Source organism: Taudactylus pleione, unplaced genomic scaffold (genome assembly GCF_031769625.1).
Source record: "Taudactylus pleione unplaced genomic scaffold, aTauple2 ptg000481l, whole genome shotgun sequence".
NCBI classification, from domain to species: Eukaryota; Metazoa; Chordata; class Amphibia; order Anura; family Myobatrachidae; genus Taudactylus; species Taudactylus pleione.
This window is the reverse complement of record NW_028284883.1, coordinates 1,278,415-1,304,721: the sequence shown is the minus strand read 5'-3', so window position 1 is coordinate 1,304,721 and position 26,307 is coordinate 1,278,415. Positions and strand designations below refer to the sequence as shown.

Here is a 26,307-nt window from a genome sequence, read left to right as displayed (position 1 = left end):
CTGCTAAAGGCAGACAGCACACTGGTGTAAGGTAGCGTTGATTACAGCAGGTGAGCAGATGGTAACGCTTATGCCACGTACACACTAGACGAGCAATACCGTCTCCATGACTCACACTCCATGAGCAATATCGTCTAGTGTTTCCCCTGACGTGCCGGGCTCAATGTTGTTAACAACAATGTTGCCGCTGTATGTGTTTTGACAGCCGGCATCGTGACTGCCGGTCTTCCATACCCAACTCGTCTGTAACCATAAGCGTGTGCATACTGTAGAGATAGAAGTGGTGGAACTCCCAGAAGCAGAGTGGGTGGGCATGGGAGCTGGACAGTCCAGAATTAAACCGCTTTTTGTTTTTTAAAAGTATTTTCTACTGTATTTCCTTTAAGAAGTCGATCTTACTCAGGGGTTAAGGTGGGCTTGGGGGCACCAAAATAAACTTTTCTCCCAGGGATCCACATGGTCTAGAACTGGCCCTGTTTGTGACAGCAATATTGATTCTATACGTATAGAATGTAACAAAGGAACAGTAGTGCAACAGGGTGCCATATGCCACAGGTCAATGAATGTTCTCATCCCCACAGTCAGATACAGAACGTTTATTAACGTTAATGCCCAAGTTTAAACTGGATGAATGTATTTTTTCTGTGACAGGTGGAAATATGGATTGGTACAGCACACTTGTGCTCTTTTTGATCTTTTGTCTGTCCTATATCATCCTGAGCTTCATGATGATAATTAGGGAGAAAGCAACACTTCCCCCTGGACCCATGCCTCTACCATTCATCGGGAACCTTCTACAGATCAACACAAATGACATTGTCAGCTCACTAATGAAGGTGAGTGAGACTAATGAGTAAAATATGAAGGCTAGTGCCTACATGATACTGAGGTGTTTTAATTCATAGGTACAATCATATATTTGTTTAGAAATATGTTAAAGTGCTCTGGGTATTCCACAATGTACAGTATAAATAATTGATTAACAAAGAATTGTCTTTTGGTGCTTGTCATATCAAGGTACATGCTCTGTGTTATGTATAATCACCTTGCACTGATAATATCACAATAACACCCAAAATTGTTACTGACTGTAGCTGTGATAGGTCACTATGGATCAGTTGGTGGTAAAGGTCACTGCCAAAAATGTCACTGTGTCCTATAAAAAAAGATGTGTGCACCATCCAAAACAATTGATACTGTAGTGTGAAGTCTTAGAGGGGTATTCAATATGAAACGTTAACTTCACTGTCGAAGTTAACGTTTCATATCGGAGTTTTACCTGTGTTAAAGTATGGTGCGTGCTCCCGCTTATCCCCGTATTCAATATAAAATTAACGAAAGCGGGAAACTCTGAAGTTGGATTTGCTTAAAGTTACGAATTTTTCCTTAAAATAATTGTAAGACCCCCCTAAAGTTGTAAAAACATGGGGGAACACTATGGGTACCCCCGTTTTAGCCTTTAATTGAAAGTCGGGGATCTAAATAGCCGCAGCAGGTGTTTTTTTCCCGAAGAAGTGTTACAGAAGAGCACTTAGGTTATTTTTTTTGTTTTTTTAAGTGGTCCCATCAAATTTGGGGTACATGAAAATGGGTACTAGCATATTTTGATGTCCCTAAAGTAAGTTTTTAAAAATTCTGCATTTGTGCACCTGCCGCTATAATTCTTTTCTTCAAAACACCTGCCGCATACATGCAGAATAGCCCTGAACCTATTTCCCTATTGTTAAACAATTTTTTCCCTTTTTTTTTTTGCACCCCAATTTTTAAATTCATTTTTTGGGGTGTCCCTATTTTTTAAAAAAACTTTTTTTCACAGTTTTTTTTTAAATGTCAGTCCCAGGGGTGCAGGCTATTGTTTTTAAGCCTGCACCCCTAAACCCCAATTCTGCACTTTTTTTCGACACCTGTTCAATGGTGAAAAGTTATCCCCATTTTTTATCAAAGACTTTTCAAAACTGCGATAAGTCTTTGATATTGAATACAGTGTAAAACTAAAACCTGCGATAATGATGTAATTAACGCAAAAACGATGTTATCGCACCCATATTGAATACCCCTGTTAGTGTATTGTTGCTGAAAAGCCTCTTATAAGTGTCTTTAGGTATCAGCTGTTCCTTCCTGCAGCCCGTATGTCTCACTTACTCCTCCCCCTTACTTCTGTCACCACCATAACACCATCTCAGATAGATACAAAGACCAAGTAACAGGACTAATGGGGACACAATTGTATGGACCAGTATGGTATGGTGTTGTAATCATCACAGAGTGATTCCATCCATGTCCATTGTTCCCAGGGTGTCCGGTGGGGAACTGCTCCTTAATGTGCATGCAAGTGAGTGGGGTTATAAGGGGATGTAGTTATGAGACCGCTGGCTACGATGCTGCCAGTCTCAATACCGACAGGGGAATCCCGACAAGGGACTTAAGATAGGTGTCAAAAATGCAGACGCCTATCTTAATCCTGATGCCGGAATGCTAAGCCGAACAAGGTAAGTCCGGGGCGCACTTAGGTTAGCCATGGTTTAGTTTAGGGAATGTAGCAGGGTTAGGGTTAGGTTTTGGGTGGAGGTTAGGGTTAGGCACCCCTAGGGGGGAGGTTTAGGGTTAGGCACCACTGAGGGGGTTAGAGTTAGGCCCTAAGGGGGGAGGGTTAGGTTTAGGCATGAAGGGGGTAAACTTAGGTTCAGGCACTAATGGGGAGGGTTAGGGTGCGGGATGGGGAAGGTTAGGGTTTGGCTACAATAAGGGAGGGTTAGAGGGAGAAGGGGGAGGGTAAGTATACTTACCCGACCCCTGAAGGGATACCAATGATCGGGATGCCGCTGTCTGTATTCTGACAGGAGACATCCTGACAGCCGGCATTACATATCCATTCCGTTATAAGGAGGATTGTGGAAATTAGTTTATAATAAAACACGGGTTTATTGAATACAATTCTCATTGATCGTTCCTATTTGCAACCTGTCATCTCAGCTGATTGGAACACGAAATGTAATACAAGAAATTGAAAAATTATAAAGGCTATAAAAACACTTCCATATGTGCATACAGAAAACAATTGGGCTGGTTCAGCCTGTGTTCCCGATAAATAAGGGCGTCACCCCCGTTTTCTGGGAGTGTCAAGGCCAGGGCCTGCTTCTTCCAATGCAGATTTCCTGGCCTCAGTTATGGATGTGAGATGGCCGTCAGAGTAACAACTCCGAATCAAGCCTCTAGTTTGCCAAATAATCGAACTTTAAGTCACATATTTAAATGTGCCAATGTCATTCATAAAGAAAGTAACCGCTGTTAATAAAATTTGATTAGGCCGTGTGTTGGTTTATTTTGTGATAATAACAGGGAATGTGTACAAGCTAACGGTCAGTAGGATAACCAACCCAAAGAATAAGAAAGGAGTACTCCCAAGCCTACCCCTGGTGGAAGGGAAACCATAGAAATTTGTGGAGTCACTGGCAGGAAGATTTGATAACCCTTCCAGAAAAGCATGCACAGTACAGTAGGCTTTCTTCAGTACCCTTTGTGCACATGTGCCAAAGGTGCATGTACCGGATGATGCCAACTTTTGTATTTGGCTACTATTATGCACTGTATAGCTGCTCATTTGCAGGAAAGCACATTTCTAGATGCATTGAATTCAATGAAATAAAATTAATTAAGGACAAAGTTGACACATTTAACATTTCTTAAACAGGTAGTTCTAATGTTGTTATTACGCTCATGCACATATTCAGGTGGACTTTAAAGTTTAAACACACACAGAAAGAAGGTCAGAGAGATTTTCCAGGAACAGGTCTGCAGATCAGGATGGGAGCATTTACGTTGAAATGTACTTGGCGGACAAATAGGTTCCTTGGCACAAATAAACATTTCAGGTACATATTTTTGCAATTCATAAATGAGCCTTAATGTATATAGCAATTAAGTATTAGGGCCATTCTTTACAAATGTAACGCAGGAGATATTACAGATATCTCCTGCTTAACTTTAACACCTGCTCTGGCCCGCTGTTCCTATACTGTTGTATGGGGACCAAAATTGGTCATGCTCCGAATGCTCCGGATATACTAACTATTCGAAGCTTGAACATGGGAACCTTCACCATTTTCAGATGCAACCTAATGTATCCCATACCATGTGCAAAATACACATCTGGGTGGTTTCTGGTCACATGGTCGACAGTTACCCATACTTGCCTTTCCTCCCGGGACCTGCGGGAGGCTCCCAATTTTTCAGATAACCCCCCACACCCCCGGAATTGTAGGCACTTCTAGTAAAGTGGGCAGAATGGGGAGAATATTGTCGGGGATCTGTGGGTCCGTGCGTAAGTGGCGGGTTCTTATGACGCGATTGTACGAGAATTGCGTCATTTAGCCATGCCCCCTAATTAAATATGCAGCATTTGCAGCAAATTCCCACAAGGGGCAGGGCTTAAAGGTGCGCCCAGCCGGCCCCGCTCCAAACACTGACCACCAGCTTCACTTCCTCAGGCTTCTCCTGGGAAGGGAATCTCAGATGTTGGTAAGAATGCAGTTACCATGTTGAAATTCATAATTTGAACCATGTTGACATTAGAAAGTCGACATAGTTCAACATGTCAACAGACACACTGCAGATGGGGTTAGGGTTAGGCTGCATGGTGCAATTAGGATTAGAGTATGTGGGGGGTTAAGGGTTAGGCACTAGTTGGATGGTTAGGTTTAAGGATTAGGGTAAGGGGTAAATGCTTACCTGAACGCTGTTCTGTCAGACGTCCCCACTATGGCTGCTGGGACTCAGAAGATGACGCTGGAGACACCAGTGCTGAAGGGACTAGATGAGTGACTGCTGGGCCACCAGGGTCATGAGGTCCACTTTCTATAATATTGACATGTAATCTGTGTAGATATGATGCATTTCAACATGGTCATTGTTACATGCTAAGCATGTCGACATGCTGCATGTCAACATGCTGACCATTTGGACATTCTCATTTTGATCTGACACATATCAACATGAAAACTGTCAACATAACATACAACACCCATCTGGACATAGAAGTATATATGCATATGCTTATTTGTGCATAGAACACAGTTGCATCGACATTCTCTAATGGAACTTTGCCGACATGAGAGCAGCCATTAATTGCCTGGCTCTTCATTTGACACTGCAGATGTCATTTCAATGCTTAAGACTGTGCAACACCAATGTATATTTGTGCTTGGTTCCAGATTAAGTGCACTGCAAAACATTTGAGATACAGGGCCTGATTCAGACCCGATCAATAAGATGCAAACACTCGCAGCTGTGCATACTGGCCATTAAAAATGGGGGAGTAGATGTGCAAACACAGGCGTGCCTGAGCATCTCAATGGCATTTTAGAGGTGTGCATAATTATAAGACAGCATCATAGTACACGTCACCAGGCTTGTTTTTACACTGAAGTGCTCACAGTGCTTGCTGAAGGGTATCGTCAACCTCAAGCGATGCGATAGCATCCGATGTACCGATGGTTGCATACACTTCCTGGACATGATGTGCACAAGTAGGCATCTTAAAACAGGCTGGTGGGTGTCTGCATACACTATGTGATCGAAATACTGGGCGTGCTAATGCACTGCTGTGTGGTAACACTGCCTACGCAATTTGCATACACATCGTGCGAGCGATCGCATCTAGCGAGCGGCTCTGAATCAGGCCCACAGTCCGCAAATGGGCGTATGTTCTATGCTGCAACAGCCCCTCTGTGCTTATTATATGGAAATATAGGCACATTAACTTCAGTGCAAATAAATAAAAAATTTACCTTCTTGCTGGAAATGCACATAGTGGATGTGACTTTACATCTAGAGTGACATTTTGAACGATTTTTCAATGCTCAAATTACCATTAAAAAATCATCATATGGCAGTATTTATTAACCCATTTTAATAAAGGAGCAAAAAGAAATTGGCGTTTTACAAAATGAAGCAGGGACTTTACTATGTGTGATATACAGTATGATAGTGTACTGCACAATGAGGTTTGCATGTGTCGTTTAGATTGTCTGATAGGGTGTCTTAGTTAGTTATTTGCTATAGTTTGTATTTATTTTTTATTTATTGTTCCAATGTTTTATTCATATTACAGTATTTAATGCATTTTAGTCTAGGCAATGTTTTTAAAGTAGCAGTCATCATTACTTAGAATAATAGAAGTTATTAGGTTTCCTACTCTACAGAGGGCAACATACTGTAGAGTTTTGCTTGGGTGAAATGGGCTTTGAAACCAAGAGTTACCAAGGGAGCTATTCATCATTCTGCTCCATAGGATGTTGGTTTGGTATCCAACTTGCGGTAACTTGTGGCTGTATATACTCTAGCAGTATTTTATATAAAAAAGTTCATTTGATTGAAATATGTGACATTTAAACTCTTGAACAGAGGAGCTCAATCAGACCTGCTCGCAAGATGCGGCCGCTCGCTGGCAAAAAGGGGCCGGATATTCAAATTCCACACTCGTTCTGTGTGGCGTAAGGACGCCCTCTATGTCTTAGCGAGTGTATAAAGACACCCCCTTTCCCCTCACAACACATGTCATCTTCTGGAATTGTTGGTTAATCGGTAACATAGAGGGCAATCGGAGCTGCTCGCAACCCTTGAGGTAGGCCTTTCCCACCATGAAATACATGCAGATTACATGTACCATGATGCCACTTTGCTAATTATGCACGCCCTTTAAACAGCGTTTTGTTGGCCTGACACGCTTGCGTTCGCAATACCAGTCCTCCATTTATAAGCATCTTCCCCTGTAACCACCCACAAACAGCATCCAAGTAGGCATGTCAGACAGTCCGTACCTGTACTGGCAGGAAAAAGAGGCAATTTGGAGGCCCCTGTACAAACTGGCTCTATTTTACCTGAGTTGCCCCCCCTCCTTGTCAGCGAAAGGCGTAGGAGGTTGCTTCCACGAAATGTGGAGAAGATGATGTTCATAAAAATGAATTATCAACTCTTCCAGGGAGACCAGCCTCCAGAACGTACAGAGGGACCTGTGGTGGTGGATTCCAGTGGGGACGAATTAATACTCTGTGAGGATGAGGATGTATACAACACTGAAGAGGGTGAGGAATCGGTGGATGAGGAGGATGAGGACGACATCTTGCCTCCATAGAGCCAGTTTGTGCAGGGACAGATTAATTGCCAGCTTGTTTTGTGGGGGCCCAAACAAACCAATCATTTCAGCCACAGTCATGTGGCAGACCCTGGCGCTGAAATGATCGGTTTGTTAAAGTGTGCATGTCCTGTTTATACAATATAAGGGTGGGTGGGAGGGCCAGTATTAGTGACCATAACACGCTATGGCTGTGACAGTATTTGTACGCTATGGCTGCACCTCTTTTTTTTCTTTGCATTATGTACTGTTTGGGGCCTAGTTTTTCAAACTGCCATCCTGTCTGCCACTGCAGTGTCACTCCTAGATGGGCCACGTGTTTGTGCCGCCCACTCGTGTCGCTTAGTATAGTCATCCAGCTACCTCGGTGCATCCTTTTGGACATAAAAACACTATTGTGAGGTGTGAGGTGTTCAGAATAGACTGGAAATGAGTGGAAATTAAGGTTATTGAGGTTAATAATAGCATAGGAACAGAAAAACCCACTAACTCTGTGATTTTAGCTGTTTTTATGCTTATTTTAAAAAAAATACAGATCCATAACACAAAACCCAGAACCCAAAACACGGAAGGGTGCTTTTAGCAAAACCAATCCAGATCCAAAACACGAAGAAAGATCAAGATCCAAAACTAAAATACAAAACACGAAAAGTGACCGGTGCACACCCCTAATTCATATATAGACCATGGTTTTGCCTTTTTACTATTGGTGCTTTAAATCTAGAGGCTAAATCAAAGAAATCTTAGAGTTGCCTTATTACATTACATTACATTTACTCCTAATAGTTGAATAGATTTTTGAGCTTTGAGAACTTTTTTGCAGACTCAAAATTGTTTATATTTTTGTTTGCTTACTTCAGTCACTAAAACTTGTTGTAAGAGATAAATTATAGATCGCTATTGCGATCGCGCACGCCGGTCTGCTGCAAAAATATGCTAATGATTGCAATCACAAAGCTTTCACACGGCCAACATATAGACACCCAATTTCCCTATCTCACACCCGTAGTACCTTGAAGTCCTGCATATACACTGAGACCATCGAGTAATATCGGCCCCTCACGCACAATTACACCAGGTCTGAACTTACTCAGGATTTGATAACCTCGACGCACGCAGTGAGTACTCAGGCTGTGTATGCCGTCACAGTGGCTAATTTGTGTATGCCCATACAATGGTGTTCAAACAGACAGGCACTCCTGCGTTTCTCCAACCACCCCCAAACACTGACTACCTGTCAATCACTCAGTGATGGCTTTCTGTAGTCTGTGTGATCGCAATGCAATCGCAATGTTGCCGTCCCGCATGTACACTGCGATGCATACATAGTATGTAAAAATTGGGATTCCGGTACCAGGATTTCAGCAGCTGGCATCCCAGTCGTAGGTATATTAACATTATCCCGTATTAGTCTACATAATATTAATGCACTTGATTTTAACTTTAATAGTCTCTGCAGTGAACTGTAGATGTGTTTGTTGGTACTATAAAAAATTGTGGACCAAGGGCCTGATTCAGACCCGCTCGTGAGCGCACAGCGCTCGGAAGCAGGTCGATGGTCCCCCACTGCGCACGCGTACCCCAGAGCCGACTCCAGAGCGCGCATACTTGAGCCCCAGAGTGAGAGAGAAATTCTCTCGCTCTGGGACTCACTACAAAAGGGGCGGCTGTCGATGTTGATCGACAGCTTGCCCCATTTTGTAGGTGGGGCGAGGGGGTGGCTACACAAACTGAGGCGTTCCCGAAGGAACGCCTGCCATTTGTGGACAGCCCTACTGACATCACGAGTCTATTAGAGCAGGAAGTCCACTGGGGCTTGCGGCCATGAGACCCTACCACAAGGGTCTTGTCGCAAGCCCGATGGTCGCGATGGTCTTGACCATTGCGACCATCACCTGGTCGCTCGCATAAGCTGTGGGTGGTCACCCACAGCTATGCGAGCTGCCAGGAGGCCATCTTTAAAAAAAAAAGGGATGCCCTGATTCAGAGCGAGCGCTCTCAAAGAGCGTCCGGCTCTGAATCAGGCCCCAAGGACATTGGGCTGATAGCATAACTGTTCTGTGCAACATATTAGCTCATGCTTTATAGGTCTATGGTGCTACTGTAGATATGTTCAGATATGTTGTGTTAAGTAAAAGACCTGACAATTGTTCTCTGAAATCTCTGAAAAATATCTAATAATTCTACTCACTTGTTCACAGCTAAAAGATAAATATGGACCAGTATACACCCTGTATTTGGGACCTAAACCAGGACTTGTCATATCTGGATTCAGCGCCAATAAGGAGGCTTTGATTGACCAAAATGATATATTTGGCGAGAGAGGGGACTATCCCGTTTTCTCAAACTATATAGGTGTACATGGTAAGGTTCTGATGAAGTTAAATTACCAACTGCTTGGATCATCTATTGCAATTAAGCTTGACTAAGGAGAAGTGAAAATTTATTGGAGTGTTGTAGAAGCAGAAAAGCAGCATGAGGTCTAGGAGAGGGATTCCATGATTGGCATGTGAAAGTAGTCATGGTGATGGGTGACAGAAAGTAGGACTGAAGGGAGGCAGGGTTGATGGGAAGAAAAGTGTGAAAAACATACAGACGTTTTATAAAACTAAGAATTCTCAATCGATCGCTTTAATGTTTTGTTTAGTAATTTCTAAAGTGCAGAGGAAGGTAATTCTTGCTTTATTTTACTGGTGCCTTCACAATCCTCAGGAAAGATCATTATTAGGAATTTTGAAATATTTTAACCCTGCTAAGCCCTATCTGCCTAAGTGTTCAGTTTTATAAATGTTCACGCATCTGCAGTTTTTCTACAATGATCTGCTTTTAAGCCCATGGGTTTGGACCTCTTCCAGATTTGGCCTCTCATGTATGTTCCTATTTCTTCAGTCAGGCCAAGCAGCAGTTTCCGTCTGTGTGTGGCCTGCTTTAGAGACAACAACATACAGTATCTGCTGTTTACATACAAATAAAACCAAGGCAAAACTTGAAGGGATATCGTGTTCCCATGGTCGATGAAACAAGATACCTACTGATGTGTCAACTGTGCACCTATTCTTAAATTGAACTACATAGTCCCTTTTGGCGTGACATGTACTTTGGGAATAAGCCACGCAAAAGATCCCACCAGACATTCCTTCATAAAATATGCATCTTATTGACATCACTAATTAGACAAAAGTACAATGCACTGTAATCTGGCATTCCATGTAGCTTCTGTATACCACTTTGCCGCTAATTTGGGTAAAAGGCGAAAGACAGAGGTCTGATACTAATGACTAGCACCATATCTCACATACGTATCATTATGCTTAATCTGTGACTTTATATCAATTTATTTGCAACAAAAGTACTAATCTAGAGTAAATATATTACCTTTGGGTGAGCGTTTGGACGTAGGGTGTCCGGGGCTACTCTGGCTGGGCCTCTTCAGGGCATCGCCACTTAATACACATAGTTACTTTTCATGTCACATTTTATGTTTGTTTTTTATTCATGTTATTTTTTCACATATATTTTAACCCTTTTTCAACACTTATTAATTAGCTTTTACACATCTATACTTTACACTTCTCTGTCACCCTTCTTCCTTTTTTTGTGTGATGCCCTGGTGGGGTCCTGGGCTGGGCGTTTTGTGGGTGCCCTGCACCCCGGACGTGAATCCCTTAGTTTTAGGGACTTCTAGTAACAGAGAAGCCATGATGTGGCCTAGCAGCTTCCTATGGATTTGCAAATGCATGCAACTAATATCTCTGAATTTCTATCACCATATAGTCTTCATGTAATGTTGCAGGTACAGTTCAGTGTGCTGAGTAACAATAGGGGGTTCACCCCCCCTTTTTTTCTACTTGGTGTGCACCTGAAGAGTACTGCCAGATTGATTTGAGCAGCTGCCATTTTCTGCCAATTCTTAAAAGTGTTGGACACAGTTTCATGGTCTTTCCTAAGTACAAACTCACCTAATGCAGAAATCTTTCACTGTTCCACTCTCCTATATATTCTTGCTACCTTGACCGTTGCATTAAAACTTAACACTTGACTATGAGGTTACCAGGTACCATGAAATTGTCTGAGAATAATGCAGATGAGTTCTATGTCATGTCTCTCCCCTGCATATGAGCATTCTCAGTCAGTACATGGGCATGCTGCATCACAAACAGTTTGCATGCATGCCATGTGCCTGCAGCATCTACTATACAGTATGGGAATTTAGCATACCAGTGAACTAATGAGAATAAAGCTATGCCACAAGTATATTGTTTCTTCAGATGCCGTACCTACACCTTCTCATTTCATTGTTTGATTCTAAATCCATAGAAACTTTTTGATTATTAACCAATTTTTTTTCACACCATAGACTTGGGTTTCACCAATGGTGAGAAGTGGTTAAAACGTCGGCGCTTCATTCTGCTCACGCTGAGGAACTTTGGTATGGGGAAGAGGAGCGTGGAAGAACGGATACTGGAGGAGGCACATTTCCTCATCAAAGAGTTTGAGAAAACAAAGGGTAAAACTTTTTATATAAACTGTATCACTGATCTGATTATTTATTTTACAGAATCTTTAATTATTGTCTACTGTTTAACATTACAATACCCAGTAAAAAATGCAGAAAAACATTACTTAGTGATTACATCCACTGTCACAGGAGGGTTGGGTATGACATACCGATGTGTAGAATGCTGGCTGTAAATACACTGACAGTGGCATCCCGATGGCTACAATCCAGACAGAGGAATGGTAAGTAGTGTTCCCCTGTCCTATTTACCCTCCTTTCCTGCACCCTAACACTAACCCTCCCTACCCAGAACCCTAACCCTCCCAGTAAGTGCCTGAACATAACCCTCCCTCCTTAGTGCCTAACTCTAACACTTCCCCTTTAGTGCCTAACCCTAACCTCCCCCCTGGTGGTGACTAACCCTAACCACCCCTGTCTGGAGCCTAACCCTAATATCCCCCCTCCCACAGCCTAACCTTTCCCCCGTAGTGACTAACCCTAAACTCCCCCCTGGTGGTGCCTAACCCTAACCACCCATACCTGGAGCCTAACCCTAACCTCCCCCCTCCTGCAGCCTAACCTTCCCTCCTTAGTGCCTAACCCTAACCTCCCTTCCCGCAGCCTAACCTTCCCCTCTTAGTGACTAACCCTAACCTCCCCCCCGGGGTGCCTAAACCTGACCCTTCCCCCCCACCCCCATGGATAACAGCTACCCGGTCCTGCTGTACTTACAATCGGAATGCCGGCTGTCGGGATTCCGGTGTCAGCATCTGCAGCCATGTTGGGATTCCATCGCCGGTCTTCCCATGCTGATTGGGATTCCAAAGCAGATGGAAGAGGTATATTAAAAGGATCAGAAAATACACTTTTAGCAGGAGGAGCAAACTATGTAGGTGAGTTTTAAATGAGTGATTTAAAGATTTGAGGTTGGGTGTAAATCTCCTGTAGTAGGGCAAGCTGTTAAAAAGATAAAGAGCAGCATAAGCAAAGTCCTGAAGGTGGGGCCGGGAGGTAGTGATAGGGAGGAGAAGTATGAGTAATTGATAGAGTGAAGATGGTGAATAGAGGATTATTTCTTAACAGGGTCTGAGATATAGAAGGGGGAGTACTAAAAGAGAACTTTATAGATGAGGGTAAACAGCTTGAATTGTATTCTGCAGGGAATAGGGATCCAAGGGAATGCTTTACAGTGAACCTGAGGGTGGAGTCAATAATGACCCTCAGGCACCATGCTTGGGTAACGGGACACGTCAAAACTATCAACTGTACAGGGAGATGGAAGGAGGTAATGTGACACTGTTTGGAGAAAATATAATAAAGTTTCTGTTGTGAGGATTGGATGACAATACCGTACATTATAATTTGCCTAAAACCTTGCTGAACCTATGGATCTGTGTCCGTACTTTACTGACATGTTGTGGAGTTATCCAAAGTTAATAAAGCTCGGGACAAAAATCAAAGACCTAATACAAACTATCACTGATATCTGCCTTCCCCTCTCTCCAAAAATACTTATGCCTCTTCCAACCTCTGAGACTCATAAACACTCTAATAAACTCATCCGGAATATCTGCAGCACTGTCACATTCTCCTGAAGATTACACAGCCCCCTTCACTTATGGTGATAATGTAGTATATTTATTTCCAATGTGGATTATATGATAAGCATGCTATCTATCTCCTCACAGGCACTGAGTGTGGCAGCTATAGACTGACCCCAACATGACTGACATGCCTCACTCGCCCTTGACAAGCAACGCCTTACTATCCACAAAGTGTGCCCATTACTCTTTACAGATTTGTATTTTAATTCCACCTTGCTTCACTCTCACCTCCACCTTCTCTTATTTTTCTCGCCCTCTCCTAAAATCCAAAATGAATTTTTAGTTGGACAAATATTGTACAGTGCTACAGTATTTTGAACCAAATGATCAGTTCTTGGTTCTTTCTTGTTATGTTTACTTTATCAGTCTGCTGTTACTCGGTCATTTGTTATTTGATCTATACTGTAGTGTAGGCTAAAAACACTATTTATGAAAATAACTAAGTGCCAGAACGGGTGACACAGTAATAAGATCCTTTTATTTTTGTGTGTTGGTGGATTATTGCTATTATAAAAACTCAATCATTTGATGCACAATGTGATGCTATGAATAAAGTATAATATTACACTATATAAGCTGGTATTACATATAACAAAGGCAATAAATAAAAAATAATAATAAGGTTCATAGATGAAAATAGACTGATGTCAATGAAGCAGAAATAAAAATACAATGGATACAATAGTAGTATTTAGCTAATAAGGAAAAAAATATTTTCTTAGATAAGTACACTCTATATTGAAGTAACAAATAAAATACAGGAAAATAAAAACAAATGATACTAAAATAATTCTTGCAAATCATGATGTACTGTATTAAAATTTGTAATGTTCTTAATGTTTCACAGAGTTTGGTACATATGGAAAATGCGGTCACGTCTCCAAGAACTGTAGTTTTCAGGATTTTGGCCACCTTTTCCCTTTAGTACATCCTGCTTTAAGAGTAGGATTAAATCATCAGTGCTGACAATATTATCTAGGTCTGCTCTCCATACATTAGAAAGCATTCATATATTATATTGTAACACAGTTCAATTACAGAAGGTTAAGATAATCATGTGCCAAATAGTATATAACATGAGTGGAGTTAAACTGTCTTTACTGAAAAGTTTACTGAGCTCAGGTCTCTATACATGACACAGCTGAGCTTCCAGTGGAAGACTGTCAGTGCTGATAATATTATCCATATAAATTTTCTGTTTGGCGATTATGTGTTACTGCACTATTGAGAGCCTCGTAACGTTATCTGTTATGGTATTAAATACATTAATATACAGTATGTGATACTTAGTGATATTCTAGTTAGCATCACACTAAATTGATGCAAGTTAACTGACAATGCCATAATGCAATAGGTTGACATGGTGTAAAATGGCACCTACTGATTGGATAATAATTAAGTGGTACCCTGAAATTCATTGGCCGCAGTGGATAATTAGTGTGCACAGGTTCCGGCTCTCAGTTCAGCATTTTGACAAAGCATCAGCGAAACGCGTGTCGGCGTTAGGTGTGCTTGTCAGCAATTCCCAATATATGTGTGTGACCTGCAGTTAGCGAAGGGCAGATGGTCGGCTTAGCCTGCGAGCTTAGATAGAATAGTGTTTTCCTGCTATTGTATAGAGAACAGAGCCTATCCATCTTTTTAGTGGAGACTGTAACAGTATATTTATAGTAGGGGTGTGCACCGGCCACTTTTCGTGTTTTGTGTTTTGGTTTTGGATCTGGATCTTTCTTCGTGTTTTGGATCTGAATTGGTTTTGCCAAAACCACCCTTCCGTGTTTTGGGTTCTGGGTTTTGTGTTTTGGATCTGTATTTTTTTTAAAAAAAGCATAAAAACAGCTAAAATCACAGAATTTTTAGGTTTTTCTGCTCCTATGCTATTATTAACCTCAATAACCTTAATTTCCACTCATTTCCAGTCTATTCTGAACACCTCACACCTCACAATAGTGTTTTTATGTCCAAAAGGTTGCACCGAGGTAGCTGGATGACTATGCTAAGCGACACGAGTGGGCGGCACAAACACGTGACCCATCTAGGAGTGACACTGCAGTGGCAGACAGGATGGCAGTTAGAAAAACTAGGCCCCAAACTGTACATAATGCAAAGAAAAAAAAGAGGTGCAAGATGGAATTGTCCTTGGGCCCTCCCACCCTTATGTTGTATAAACAGGACATGCACACTTTAACAAATCAATCTTTTCAGCGCCAGGGTCTGCCACACAACTGTGGCTGAAATGATTGGTTCGTTTGGGCCCCCACAAAACAAGCTGGCAATTAATGTGTCCCTGCACAAACTGGCTCTACGGAGGCAAGATGTCATCCTCATCCTCCTCTTCCACCAATTCCTCACCCTCTTCAGTGTGTACATCCTCATCCTCACAAAGTATTAACTCGTCCCCACTTGAATCCACCACCACAGGTCCCTCTGTACCTTCTGGAGGCTGGTCTCCCTGGAAGAGCTGATAATTCATTTTGATGAACATCATCTTCTCCACATTCTGTGGAAGCAACCTCCTACGCCTTTCGCTGACAAGGTTCCCGGCTGCACTAAACACTCTTTCGGAGTACACACTGGAGGGGGGGCAACTCAGGAAAAATAGAGCCAGTTTGTACAGGGGCCTCCAAATTGCCTCTTTTTCCTGCCAGTACAGGTATGGACTGTCTGACATGCCTACTTGGATGCTGTCACCGATGTAATCCTCCACCATTCTGTCAATGGTGACAGTATCATATGCAGTGACAGTAGACATGTCAGAAATTGTTGCCAGGTCCTTGAGTCCGGACCAGATGTCCAAACTTGGTCCTGCCTGCCCTGCATCACCGCCAGTGGGTTGCTTAGGATACCTAAGTTTTTTCCTGGCAGCCCCAGTTGCGGGAGAAAATGAAGAAGGAGCCGTTGACGTGTCACGTTCCGCTTCAGCTGACAGTGTGTTCACCAGCAGGTCTTTGCACCTCTGCAGGCTTGTGTCGGCCAGAAAGAGAGACACCACAAAGGCTTTAAACCTAGGATCGAGCACGGTGGCCAAAATGTAGTGGTCTGATTTCAACAGATTGACCACCCTGGAATCCTGGCAAAGCGAATGAAGGGCTTCATCCACAAGTCCCACATGCCGAGCGGAATCGCTCCATCTTAGCTCCTCCTTCACTTTCTCCAGCTGCTTCTGCAAAAGCCTGATGAGGGGAATGACCTGACTCAAGCTGGCAGTGTCTGAACTGACTTCACGTGTGGCAAGTTCGAAGGGCTGGAGAACCTTGCACATCACGGAAATCATTCTCCACTGCGCTTGAGTCAGGTGCATACCCCCTCCTTTGCCTATGTCATAGGTGGATGTATAGGCTTGTATGGCCTTTTGCTGCTCCTCCATCCTCTGAAGCATATAGAGGGTTGAGTTCCACCGCGTCACAACCTCTTGCTTTAGGTGATGGTGGGGCAGGTTCAAGAGTGTTTGCTGGCGCTCCAGTCTTCGGCACGCAGTCGCTGAATGGCAAAAGTGGCCAGAAATTTTTCGGGCCACCCAATGCGTCTCCTGCACGCCCCTGTCGCTTTTCAGAAAATTCTGCACCACCAAGTTTATTGTGTGAGCAAAACATGGGACGTGCTGGAATTTGCCCAGATGTAATGCCCGCACAATATTGGTGGCGTTGTCAGATATCACAAATCCCCAGGAGAGTCTAAGTGGGGTAAGCCACTGGGCGATTATTTCCCTCAGTTTCTCTAAGAGGTTGTCAGCGGTGTGCCTCTTACTGAAACCGGTGATACACAGCGTAGCCTGCCTTGGAACGAGCTGGTGTTTCTGAGATGCTGCTACTGGTGACGCTGCTGCTGTTGCTGCGTAAGGTGATACATCTACCCAGTGGGCTGTCACAGTCATATAGTCCTTAGTCTGCCCTGTTCCACTTGTCCACATGTCCATGGTTAAGTGGACATTGTGTACAACGGCATTTTTCAGGACACTGAGGACACTTTTTCTGACGTTTCTGTACAGTCTCGGTATCGCCTGCCTAGTGAAGTGGAATCTAGACGGGATTTGGAACCGGGGACACACTACCTCCATCAATTGTCTAAATCCCACTGCACTAATGGCGGATACCGGACGCACGTCTAACACCAACATAGCAGTCAAGGCCTCAGTTATACGTTTTGCTTCAGGATGACTGCTGTCGTACTTCATCCTCCTCGCTAAGGACTGTTGGAGGGTCAATTGTTTAGTAAAAGTAGTGGTGTTCCTACTTCCGCTCTGGGATGATGAACGACTCCCAGCAGCAGCAACAGCAGCAGCGGCAGCAGTAGTAGCAATGCAGGATCCTCCGGAGGAATCCCGGATAGGAGAGTCAGTCATGCCAGTGACATGGCCTGCAGGACTACTTCCGATCCTGACTAAGAAGGAAATTGACGAGGAGGGAGTTGACGGTGTGGTTTGCAGGCGCTTGGATACAACAGGACAACGGGATTTAGGTGTCCCTGGACTGCTTACGGTCTTAGCCAAAGTTTCTGAACTTGACAGTAACTTTTTATGAACGCGCTGCAGGTGCCGTATAAGGGAGGATGTTCCTAGGTGGTTGATGTCCCTACCCCTACTTATTTCACCTTTACATATGGTACATATGGCAAGACAGTTGTTGTCCGGATTTGGATAGAAATATTGCCAGACCAAAGAGGTGGAATGTTTGGTCTTCTGCCCAGGCATGACCGTGATGGGCTTTTTCATCCCACGGACAACAACTGTCTCCCCCGGAGCCTGATTTAAACAAACCACATCACCATCAGAAACCTCCTCGCCAACTTCCTCCTCAGCGCCAGCTACACCAGTATCCTCATCCTGTTGTACTTCAACAGTGACATCTTCAATTTGCATATCAGCAAGTGGACTGTGGGTGCTCCTTTCAGCACTTGCAGGGGGCGTGCAAATGGTGGAAAGAGCCACCTCTTCCCGTCCAGTGCTGGGAAGGTCAGGCATCGCAACCACCACCACACTTGGACTCTCCTTGGGGATTTGTGATATCTTCTTAGAAAGCACAGTTCTTCGCTGTGCTTTTGCCAGCTTAACTCTTTTGATTTTTTTAGTGGGAGGAGGGCTTCCATCGTCATGTGAAGCTGAACCACTAGTCATGAACATACTAGGGATCGACCTTAGCCGTTCCTTGCCACTCCGTGTCGTAAATGGCATATTGGCAAGTTTACGTTTCTCTTCAGCTGATTTAAATGTCTTTTTCAAGGTCATTTTCCTGAACTTTGCCATTTGGGATTGTATGTGCCCTCTACTATGACATTGGGCATCGGCCTTGGCAGACGACGTTGATGGCATGTTACCGTCTATGTCATGACTAGTGGCTGCAGCTACAGCACTAGGAGGAAGTGGTTCTTGATCTTTCTCTATTTTATTTTTATCAGAGAAAGTTTGGTCCTCCATTTATGTTATATCGATTTGATATATACGTGCGGCTAAACACAGAAAATAATTTTTTTTTGGTTTGGACTGGAGTGTACTTTGGGGGTTACAGCACCCTTTAACGGTCAAGCCAGCCGGCCCTTTACTTATGACAACGGCGCACGCTTGGCACTACTTTGTTGATGCACGTGCGGCTACTGCGCACACAATTCACAAACACAGAAAATAATTTTTTTTTTGGTTTGGACTGGAGTGTACCTTCGGGGGTTACAGCACCCTTAACGGTCAAGCCAGCCGGCCCTTTACTTATGACACAGGCGCACGCTTGGCACTACTTTGTTGATGCACGTGCGGCTACTGCGCACACAATTCACAAACACAGAAAATAATTTTTTTTTTGGTTTGGACTGGAGTGTACCTTCGGGGGTTACAGCATCCTTAACGGTCAAGCCAGCTGGCCCTTTACTTATGACACAGGCGCACGCTTGGCACTACTTTGTTGATGCACGTGCGGCTACTGCGCACACAATTCACAAACACAGAAAATAATTTTTTTTTTGGTTTGGACTGGAGAGTACTTTCGGGGGTTACAGCACCCTTTAACGGTCAAGCCAGCCGGCCCTTTACTTATGACACAGGCGCACGCTTGGCACTACTTTGTTGATGCACGTGCGGCTACTGCGCACACAATTCACAAACACAGAAAATAATTTTTTTTTTGGTTTGGACAGGAGTGTACTTTCGGGGATTACAGCACCCTTAACGGTCAAGCCAGCTGGCCCTTTACTTATGACACAGGCGCACGCTTGGCACTACTTTGTTGATGCACGTGCGGCTACTGCGCACACAATTCACAAACACAGAAAATAATTTTTTTTTTGGTTTGGACTGGAGTGTACTTTCGGGGGTTACAGCACCCTTTAACGGTCAAGCCAGCCGGCCCTTTACTTATGACACAGGCGCACGCTTGGCACTACTTTGTTGATGCACGTGCGGCTACTGCGCACACAATTCACAAACACAGAAAATAATTTTTTTTTTGGTTTGGACTGGAGTGTACTTTCGGGGGTTACAGCACCCTTTAACGGTTAAGCCAGCCGGCCCTTTACTTATGACACAGGCGCACGCTTGGCACTACTTTGTTGATGCACGTGCGGCTACTGCGCACACAATTCACAAACACAGAAAATATTTTTTTTTTTGGTTTGGACTGGAGTGTACTTTTGGGGGTTACAGCACCCTTTAACGGTCAAGCCAGCCGGCCCTTTACTTCTGACACAGGCGCACGCTTGGCACTAATTTATTGATGCACGTGCGGCTACTGCGCACACAATTCACAAACACAGAAAATAATTTTTTTTTTGGTTTGGACTGGAGTGTACTTTGGGATTTACAGCACCCTTTAATGGTCAAGCCAGCTGGCCCTTTACTTATGACACAGGCGCACGCTTGGCACTACTTTGTTGATGCACGTGCGGCTACTGCGCACACAATTCACAAACACAGAAAATAATTTTTTTTTTGGTTTGGACTGGAGTGTACTTTCGGGGGTTACAGCACCCTTAACGGTCAAGCCAGCCGGCCCTTTACTTATGACACAGGCGCACGCTTGGCACTACTTTGTTGATGCACGTGCGGCTACTGCGCACACAATTCACAAACACAGAAAATATTTTTTTTTTTGATTTGGACTGGAGTGTACTTTGGGGGTTACAGCACCCTTTAATGGTCAAGCCAGCCGGCCCTTTACTTATGACACAGGCGCACGCTTGGCACTACTTTGTTGATGCACGTGCGGCTACTGCGCACACAATTCACAAACACAGAAAATATATTATTTTTTTAGTACTTGGGGGGAGCACCCCTGATGGACAGAGCACCCCCTGGACAACACTACAGCACCCCTTTAGGACTGGGACACTGCACAGGACTTTGGAGTGGACACAGCCCCTATGGAGAACTGACTGCACAACACAGTCCAGCCAGCGCCTATGGACTTTGAAGTAGTGGACACAGCCCCTATTAACAACAGCAGCACAGCACAACACAGCCAGCCCCTATGGACTTTGAAGTAGTGGACAACAGCAGCACTACACTACACTACACTACACAGCCCTAACTCCCACCCTCCCTCTTCACTGTCCACAGCCGAGTGAGAAAATGGCGCCGACGCGGGTACCTTATATAGGATCCAAAACCCGCGAGACTCGGAAGGCGGGATGATGACGTTTTGCCTCGATTTCAGATCCGAGTCAGGTGGGAAAAGTCGAGCCTGACTCGGATCGGACTCGGATCGGGGGGGCTCGGGGGGGTTCGGATTTCAGATATCCGAACCCGCTCACCCCTAATTTATAGTTACAGTATGCACTGTCAGCAATGTTCTGTATAAAGATCAGAGATAAACTTATCAGCTGTGACAATCTACCTCCACATGTGTACTGATCGGCACATGACTATTCGCAGTGAGAGATCAGAATCATAGTAATATTATCAGCGCTGACAGTCTAAACTCTAATGGTAGCTGTGTCATGTATAGATGCCTGAGCTCTATAAACTTATCTGTACAGTTTAACCCCACTTATGCTGTATACTGTTTGACGCATGATTACCTGAACCTGCTACAATTGAACTTTGTTACAATGTAATATATGAATGCTTGCTAATGTATGGAGAGTGGATCTGTATAATCTTATCAGCGTTGATGATCTACTCCTACTCTGTTAGGGGCAAATTTACTAAAGTGAGAGTTTCTAGAAGTGTAGAAGTTGCTCATAGCAACCAATCCGATTATAGCTATTATCTTGTAGAAGGTGCTAGATCAATGATAAGTAGAATCTGATTGGTTGCTATGGGCTACAACTGCATTTCTAAAAACTCGGACTTTAGTAAATATACCCCTTAGAGCCTATGGTTGGAAGTTACATATAATATCTTTAATAATATAGCACAATGTGCTTATTGATATTAGTTTGACCAGTGTAATCAAGATGGAGGTAGTGTGACTCACTAATCCATACCCCCATATATAATAATACAGTAGTATTGTTGCCGCAGGTTTACACACCAATGTGCCAGTGATCAGCTGTATCCTATTTAGTCAGTGCATATAGAGGTCTATGTACTAAGCCTTGGAGAGAGATAAAGTGGACAGAGATAAAGTACCAACTAAGCAGCTCCTGTCAATTTTCAAACACGGCCTGTAAAGTGACAGGAGCTGATTGGTTGGTACTTTATCTTCATCCACTGTCTCTCTTTCCAAGGCTTAGTACATAGACCCACATATGATGGAGAAACTGTAATTTACTGCTCCATTTATTTATTCATAACAAACTACACTTGTAGCAGGCTCATATAGTTGTGTGCCTGTCAGATCACAGCTGCAAGTGGGACTTAGGTTGACAGTGTTGATCATGTTACTAAATTTGATTTCTCACTAAAGTTTTATTTATCTATGGAATTAAGTTACAGAACAAGCCCTGATTATCTTGGTCAATTATTTAGACTTTTAACAATAATTCAAGAGTATGGGGTATTACTTTGTTATATTAGTATTATATTAGTTACACTATACATAAGAGGTAAAATTTAAGTGTAGTGTGATTATTAGACTCCTAATAAATATCTGATAGTTGGATGCAATTTGTGCTATTCCCTTTGTGGACACACCAGAACACTACAGAGTATGATATATCACCTGTATTAAATATACTGTAGGATACAGTATTAAATGGAGTGTGGATATTAGAACTCCTAACAACATTCTCTGTATTGGATATACATCCAGACACATCATCATAACACTACCAAAGATCATACGAATTATACAAAACAACACTGGTTTAATTGACTGTATACAGTCACAGCATTTTTCATTATAATTAATTGGGTAAGATGGCAAGAGATTACTTTACATACTATAATGTGTAATTTCCATTTTAGTGGAGAAGACAACATTTAAATTTAACATAACCATTATACAGTGTTATATATATTAATATTAGCTTGACCAGTGTAATGAAGATGAAAATATTTAGCATAACAAGATTTTTAAGAGCCTTTTGCCAGTGAAGAACATTTTGTCTTACAATAATAAGCTATGTAATAACTTATTATTGTAAGACAAAATGGTCTTCACTGGCAAAAGGCTCTTAAAAGTATTGTCATGCTAAATAAAGAAGATAAATTAAAATAATCTTTAGTGCTGCTATATAATAGAAGTACATAAAACTTGTGGTCTTACCCGAAAACACCTTCTAAAGTATTGGATCATCTTAATGTCGGTTTACAGCTGGGACATTCTGTACATACTGTAAAGCTTCCTCTAATCCTAGTATTTCTACTTCAGGGTCCATAGGGTATCCACAGGATACCTTGGGTATAGGTGATGACGTCAGTCTTCAGGCACCACAGAGTTAAAGTTTTCAGCCTCCCAGGATGCATCTGGGTCCCTCTCCTATACCCCGCCCCCGGGCCAAGGCATCTCAGTTTCGTCGGTGCCTGGCCGGAGTCGGAGGCACTGTGCAGAGGGGGGCTATGAAGAGCCCCTGAAGTTTCTTTTAAAGGCAGCGCTGGCTGCACATCTGGGAGTACAGCATGGACAGTCAGTACTGACGTCCATGCCGTCTCCCCTACACCCCGCCGGTACCAGAACGCCGGTACTGATCCGGGGATGCTGGTAGACATCTGGGGTCACGGCTAGCGGTGTCCCCAGATGTTTTGGACCATGGCCGGATCCAAGGGGATGCAGGTAAGCAGCGGGGTCCCGCGGTGGGTCTCTGCTGGTCACATGGTCCTGAGTCCCCAGGCAGGGGGCTCCCTGGGGACTGGCTGCAGCGTGGAGCCAGGCGACCAACCTGCGCTTCCACTACCCCCTGGGACAGCGGGCCGCTGCTGAGCAGCATGCGCTGCGGCGTCCCAGGGGTTAAATGCATGCCTGGGGAGCGCGCTTTCCCTGTCTCACAGCCGGCGCCTCCCCTGCTGCACACAGCCTCTCTGCTCTGCCTGATTGGCCACAGTGTGTCAGCTGTCCTCCCCAGGCCGGCCTCCTTCATCTTCTGCTCCTCGGTGGCCATCTTTAAAGCATGGTGAACACTGCTGGAAGCCTGTGAGCGGTGGCATTGCGGTCTGGGTCCCCCAGCATACCTCTCCTCTGTTTGTCACAGGTCAGTGTATGCAGCGCTGAGTCCTACCAGCCTGAGGGTCTGAGTAGTTGAGAATCAGCGCTAATAGTGCAGGGATTTGTTTCTTCTGCATTGTATGTGACTGAACTGCTAGCCTGCTGTCTGTACTTTCACTTTCTACTGTCAGCTTTATTACTGTCCCTGATCTTGCTCTGCTCAAAGCACTTGCGTGCGCGGTGTGCAGGGTGTTATTCACACTATACCAATACGTATAGGTGTGAGTGTCACATACTTACCATCATGTCTGAGACTGATTTTCCTCTCCAGCTCATGTGTACTAAATGTAAGGTACCAATAGCGGAGGGAGAGGGTAACGCGGAGGGGTTATGCCCCCAGTGCCTGGCACTGTCACGGCCGATTATGGTCACGGTCCCGGTACAGGAACCTCCCTGGGCTTGTTTCGCTAAGGCACTTACAACCCTTGTGGGCCAGCTAGCTCCGCCACCTGCGTTTACCCAGACGGGTTTGTCCCAGCAGTCAGTGGTGTCGTCACCCATGCGGGAGTTCCCGAGACAATTGATGGTACCCCACAGTCTCCCTGTCCCTTCCCAGGTTTCTCCGGAGCCTGCGTGGGTTAATACTCTTAACTACATCGGTTCAGCATTTGTCCGATGTTTTACAGGGGGAGTCTGTGTTGCGGCCTCATAACGGCCGGTGGCGTCTTTATCTGCTCCTTATGGGGATGACGATGAGACGTCAGATCATGGGGAGATTCTGGATCTATCTGACCAAGAACCTCTCCGTACCAAAGAGCCGGACGCTAAGTCCAAGGTGTATATCCCTGGTCTTATTCGAGCGGTCCGCTCGGCTTTAGTTATTGAGGATATTGATCCTTTGGTGGCCACATTCAAATATGCCTTTTTAAGGATATTAAGGGTGAGGCTACGGTGTTCCCTCTTTCTGATCAATTAGTGGATCATTTAGAGGAGGCATGGAAAAATCCAGGTAAACGGTTTCAGCCCCAGAGACGCTTAGCCGTGGCTTATCCGTTTGCGGTCAATTATTTTTCTAAGCGGGAATCCCCTACGCAAGTGGATTCACATGTCACACGCCTAGTCAAAAGTGCCACATTGCCTATGCCTTCGATGTCATCCTTGAAGGATGTCACTGACCGCAAGGTGGAGATCTGCCTCAAAGCCGTTTATTCCCTTGCAGGGAAGCATCCAGACCGGCTCTGGCCGTGTGTTGGGTAGCCAGAGCTATGGAGCGCTGGGCGGATAATTTGGAGGCGTCTTTGGACTCTGACTGTTCGGCTGAACAGACCGAGTTGGTGGGCAATCTCCGAGACTCGGCCACTTACATTAATGAAGCGGCCTTAGATATTTGTATGCTCACCTCTAGGATCTCCTCTGCAGCCGTGGCTGCTCGTCGCACCTTATGGTTGCGTTCTTGGAAAGCGGACGCGGATTCCAAAAAGGGATTAGAAGGTCTGGACAGGTACTATTTGGTCCAGATCTGGACAAAATTGTAGTTACGTTGGCAGCAGCAAAATCTGCATGTCTTCTGTCTGCTACGATTCTTTCTAGTGCTGGTGGGTCGTCCTTTTGGCCTCACAGGGCCCAAGGTAGGCCTAAAGTACAGTCCTGTCCATGGCAGGCTGGGGCCAAGAAATTGTCCAAGCCCAAGAATCAGGTCTGGAGTACCAGATGTCCGGCTCCTAGGTCAGATAACAAACCTGCGGCCTGACGGTCCAGGCCTCCTTTTGGGGGACCCCAAAGTGGGGGGCGCCTGCTTCAGTTCGCCCGGTGCTGGTCGCAGTGCATGTTCCAATTTCCCAGAGGGGCCTGGGTTTCTATTCCATTCTATTTTTGGTGCAGAAACCCAATGGGTCTTACCGTTCAATACTAAACCGAAAGGCCCTCAGCAAGTCCTTGAGGGTGCCTCTGTTTCGGATGGAGACCCTGCGGTCCATTATTCTGGGGACTACATGGTGTCATTGGACATCCAGGACGCTTACCTGCATGTCCCTATTTTTTTGCGCCATCAGCAGTTCCTCAGATTGGCAATCTGCAATGAACATTTCCAGTTCCGGGCACTGCCTTTTGGCCTGGTGACTGCTCCACGGGTATTCACCAAGGTCATGGCGGCTCTCCTGCGGACGCAGGGAGTCCGACTGTTGCCTTATCTGGACGACCTCCTGTTGATAGCGGGGTCTCCAGAGTTTCTTTTACACCATCTGGATCTGACGATTGCGGTACTGCAACATCACGGCTGGTTGACAAACTGGCAGAGGTCCACTCTCACCCCATCTCAGAGGATCCTACACCTCGGGGCCTTATTGGACTCCAGGCAGCAGTGGATCTTTGTGACGGAGGAAAAGATCCTTGCTTTGTAGTTGAGGGTGCGCAGTTGTCTGCAGTGTCGTCGGGTGTCGACACACTTGGCAAAGAGATTATTGGGCTCAATGGTGTCGGTATTCGACATGGTGGAGTACGCCCAATTTCACTCCAAACCTCTGCTGCTATTGATCCGGTCCAGATGGAATGGATTGCCTCAGTGTC

General features: G+C 44.5%; 1 protein-coding gene across 1 annotated transcript in view; it reads left to right on the top strand.

The window, feature by feature from the left end:
- Positions 1–549: 549 nt before the first annotated feature.
- Positions 550–26,307, top strand: part of LOC148502830 (cytochrome P450 2F3-like) — a 49,953-nt gene continuing 24,195 nt past the window's right edge. The window contains exons 1-4 of the mRNA XM_088449324.1: positions 550–565; positions 652–836; positions 9,334–9,496; positions 11,490–11,639. Of these exons, the coding sequence (XP_088305450.1) occupies positions 660–836; positions 9,334–9,496; positions 11,490–11,639 (490 nt within the window). The 5' untranslated portion in view covers positions 550–565; positions 652–659. The remainder of the gene's footprint in view (positions 566–651; positions 837–9,333; positions 9,497–11,489; positions 11,640–26,307) is intronic.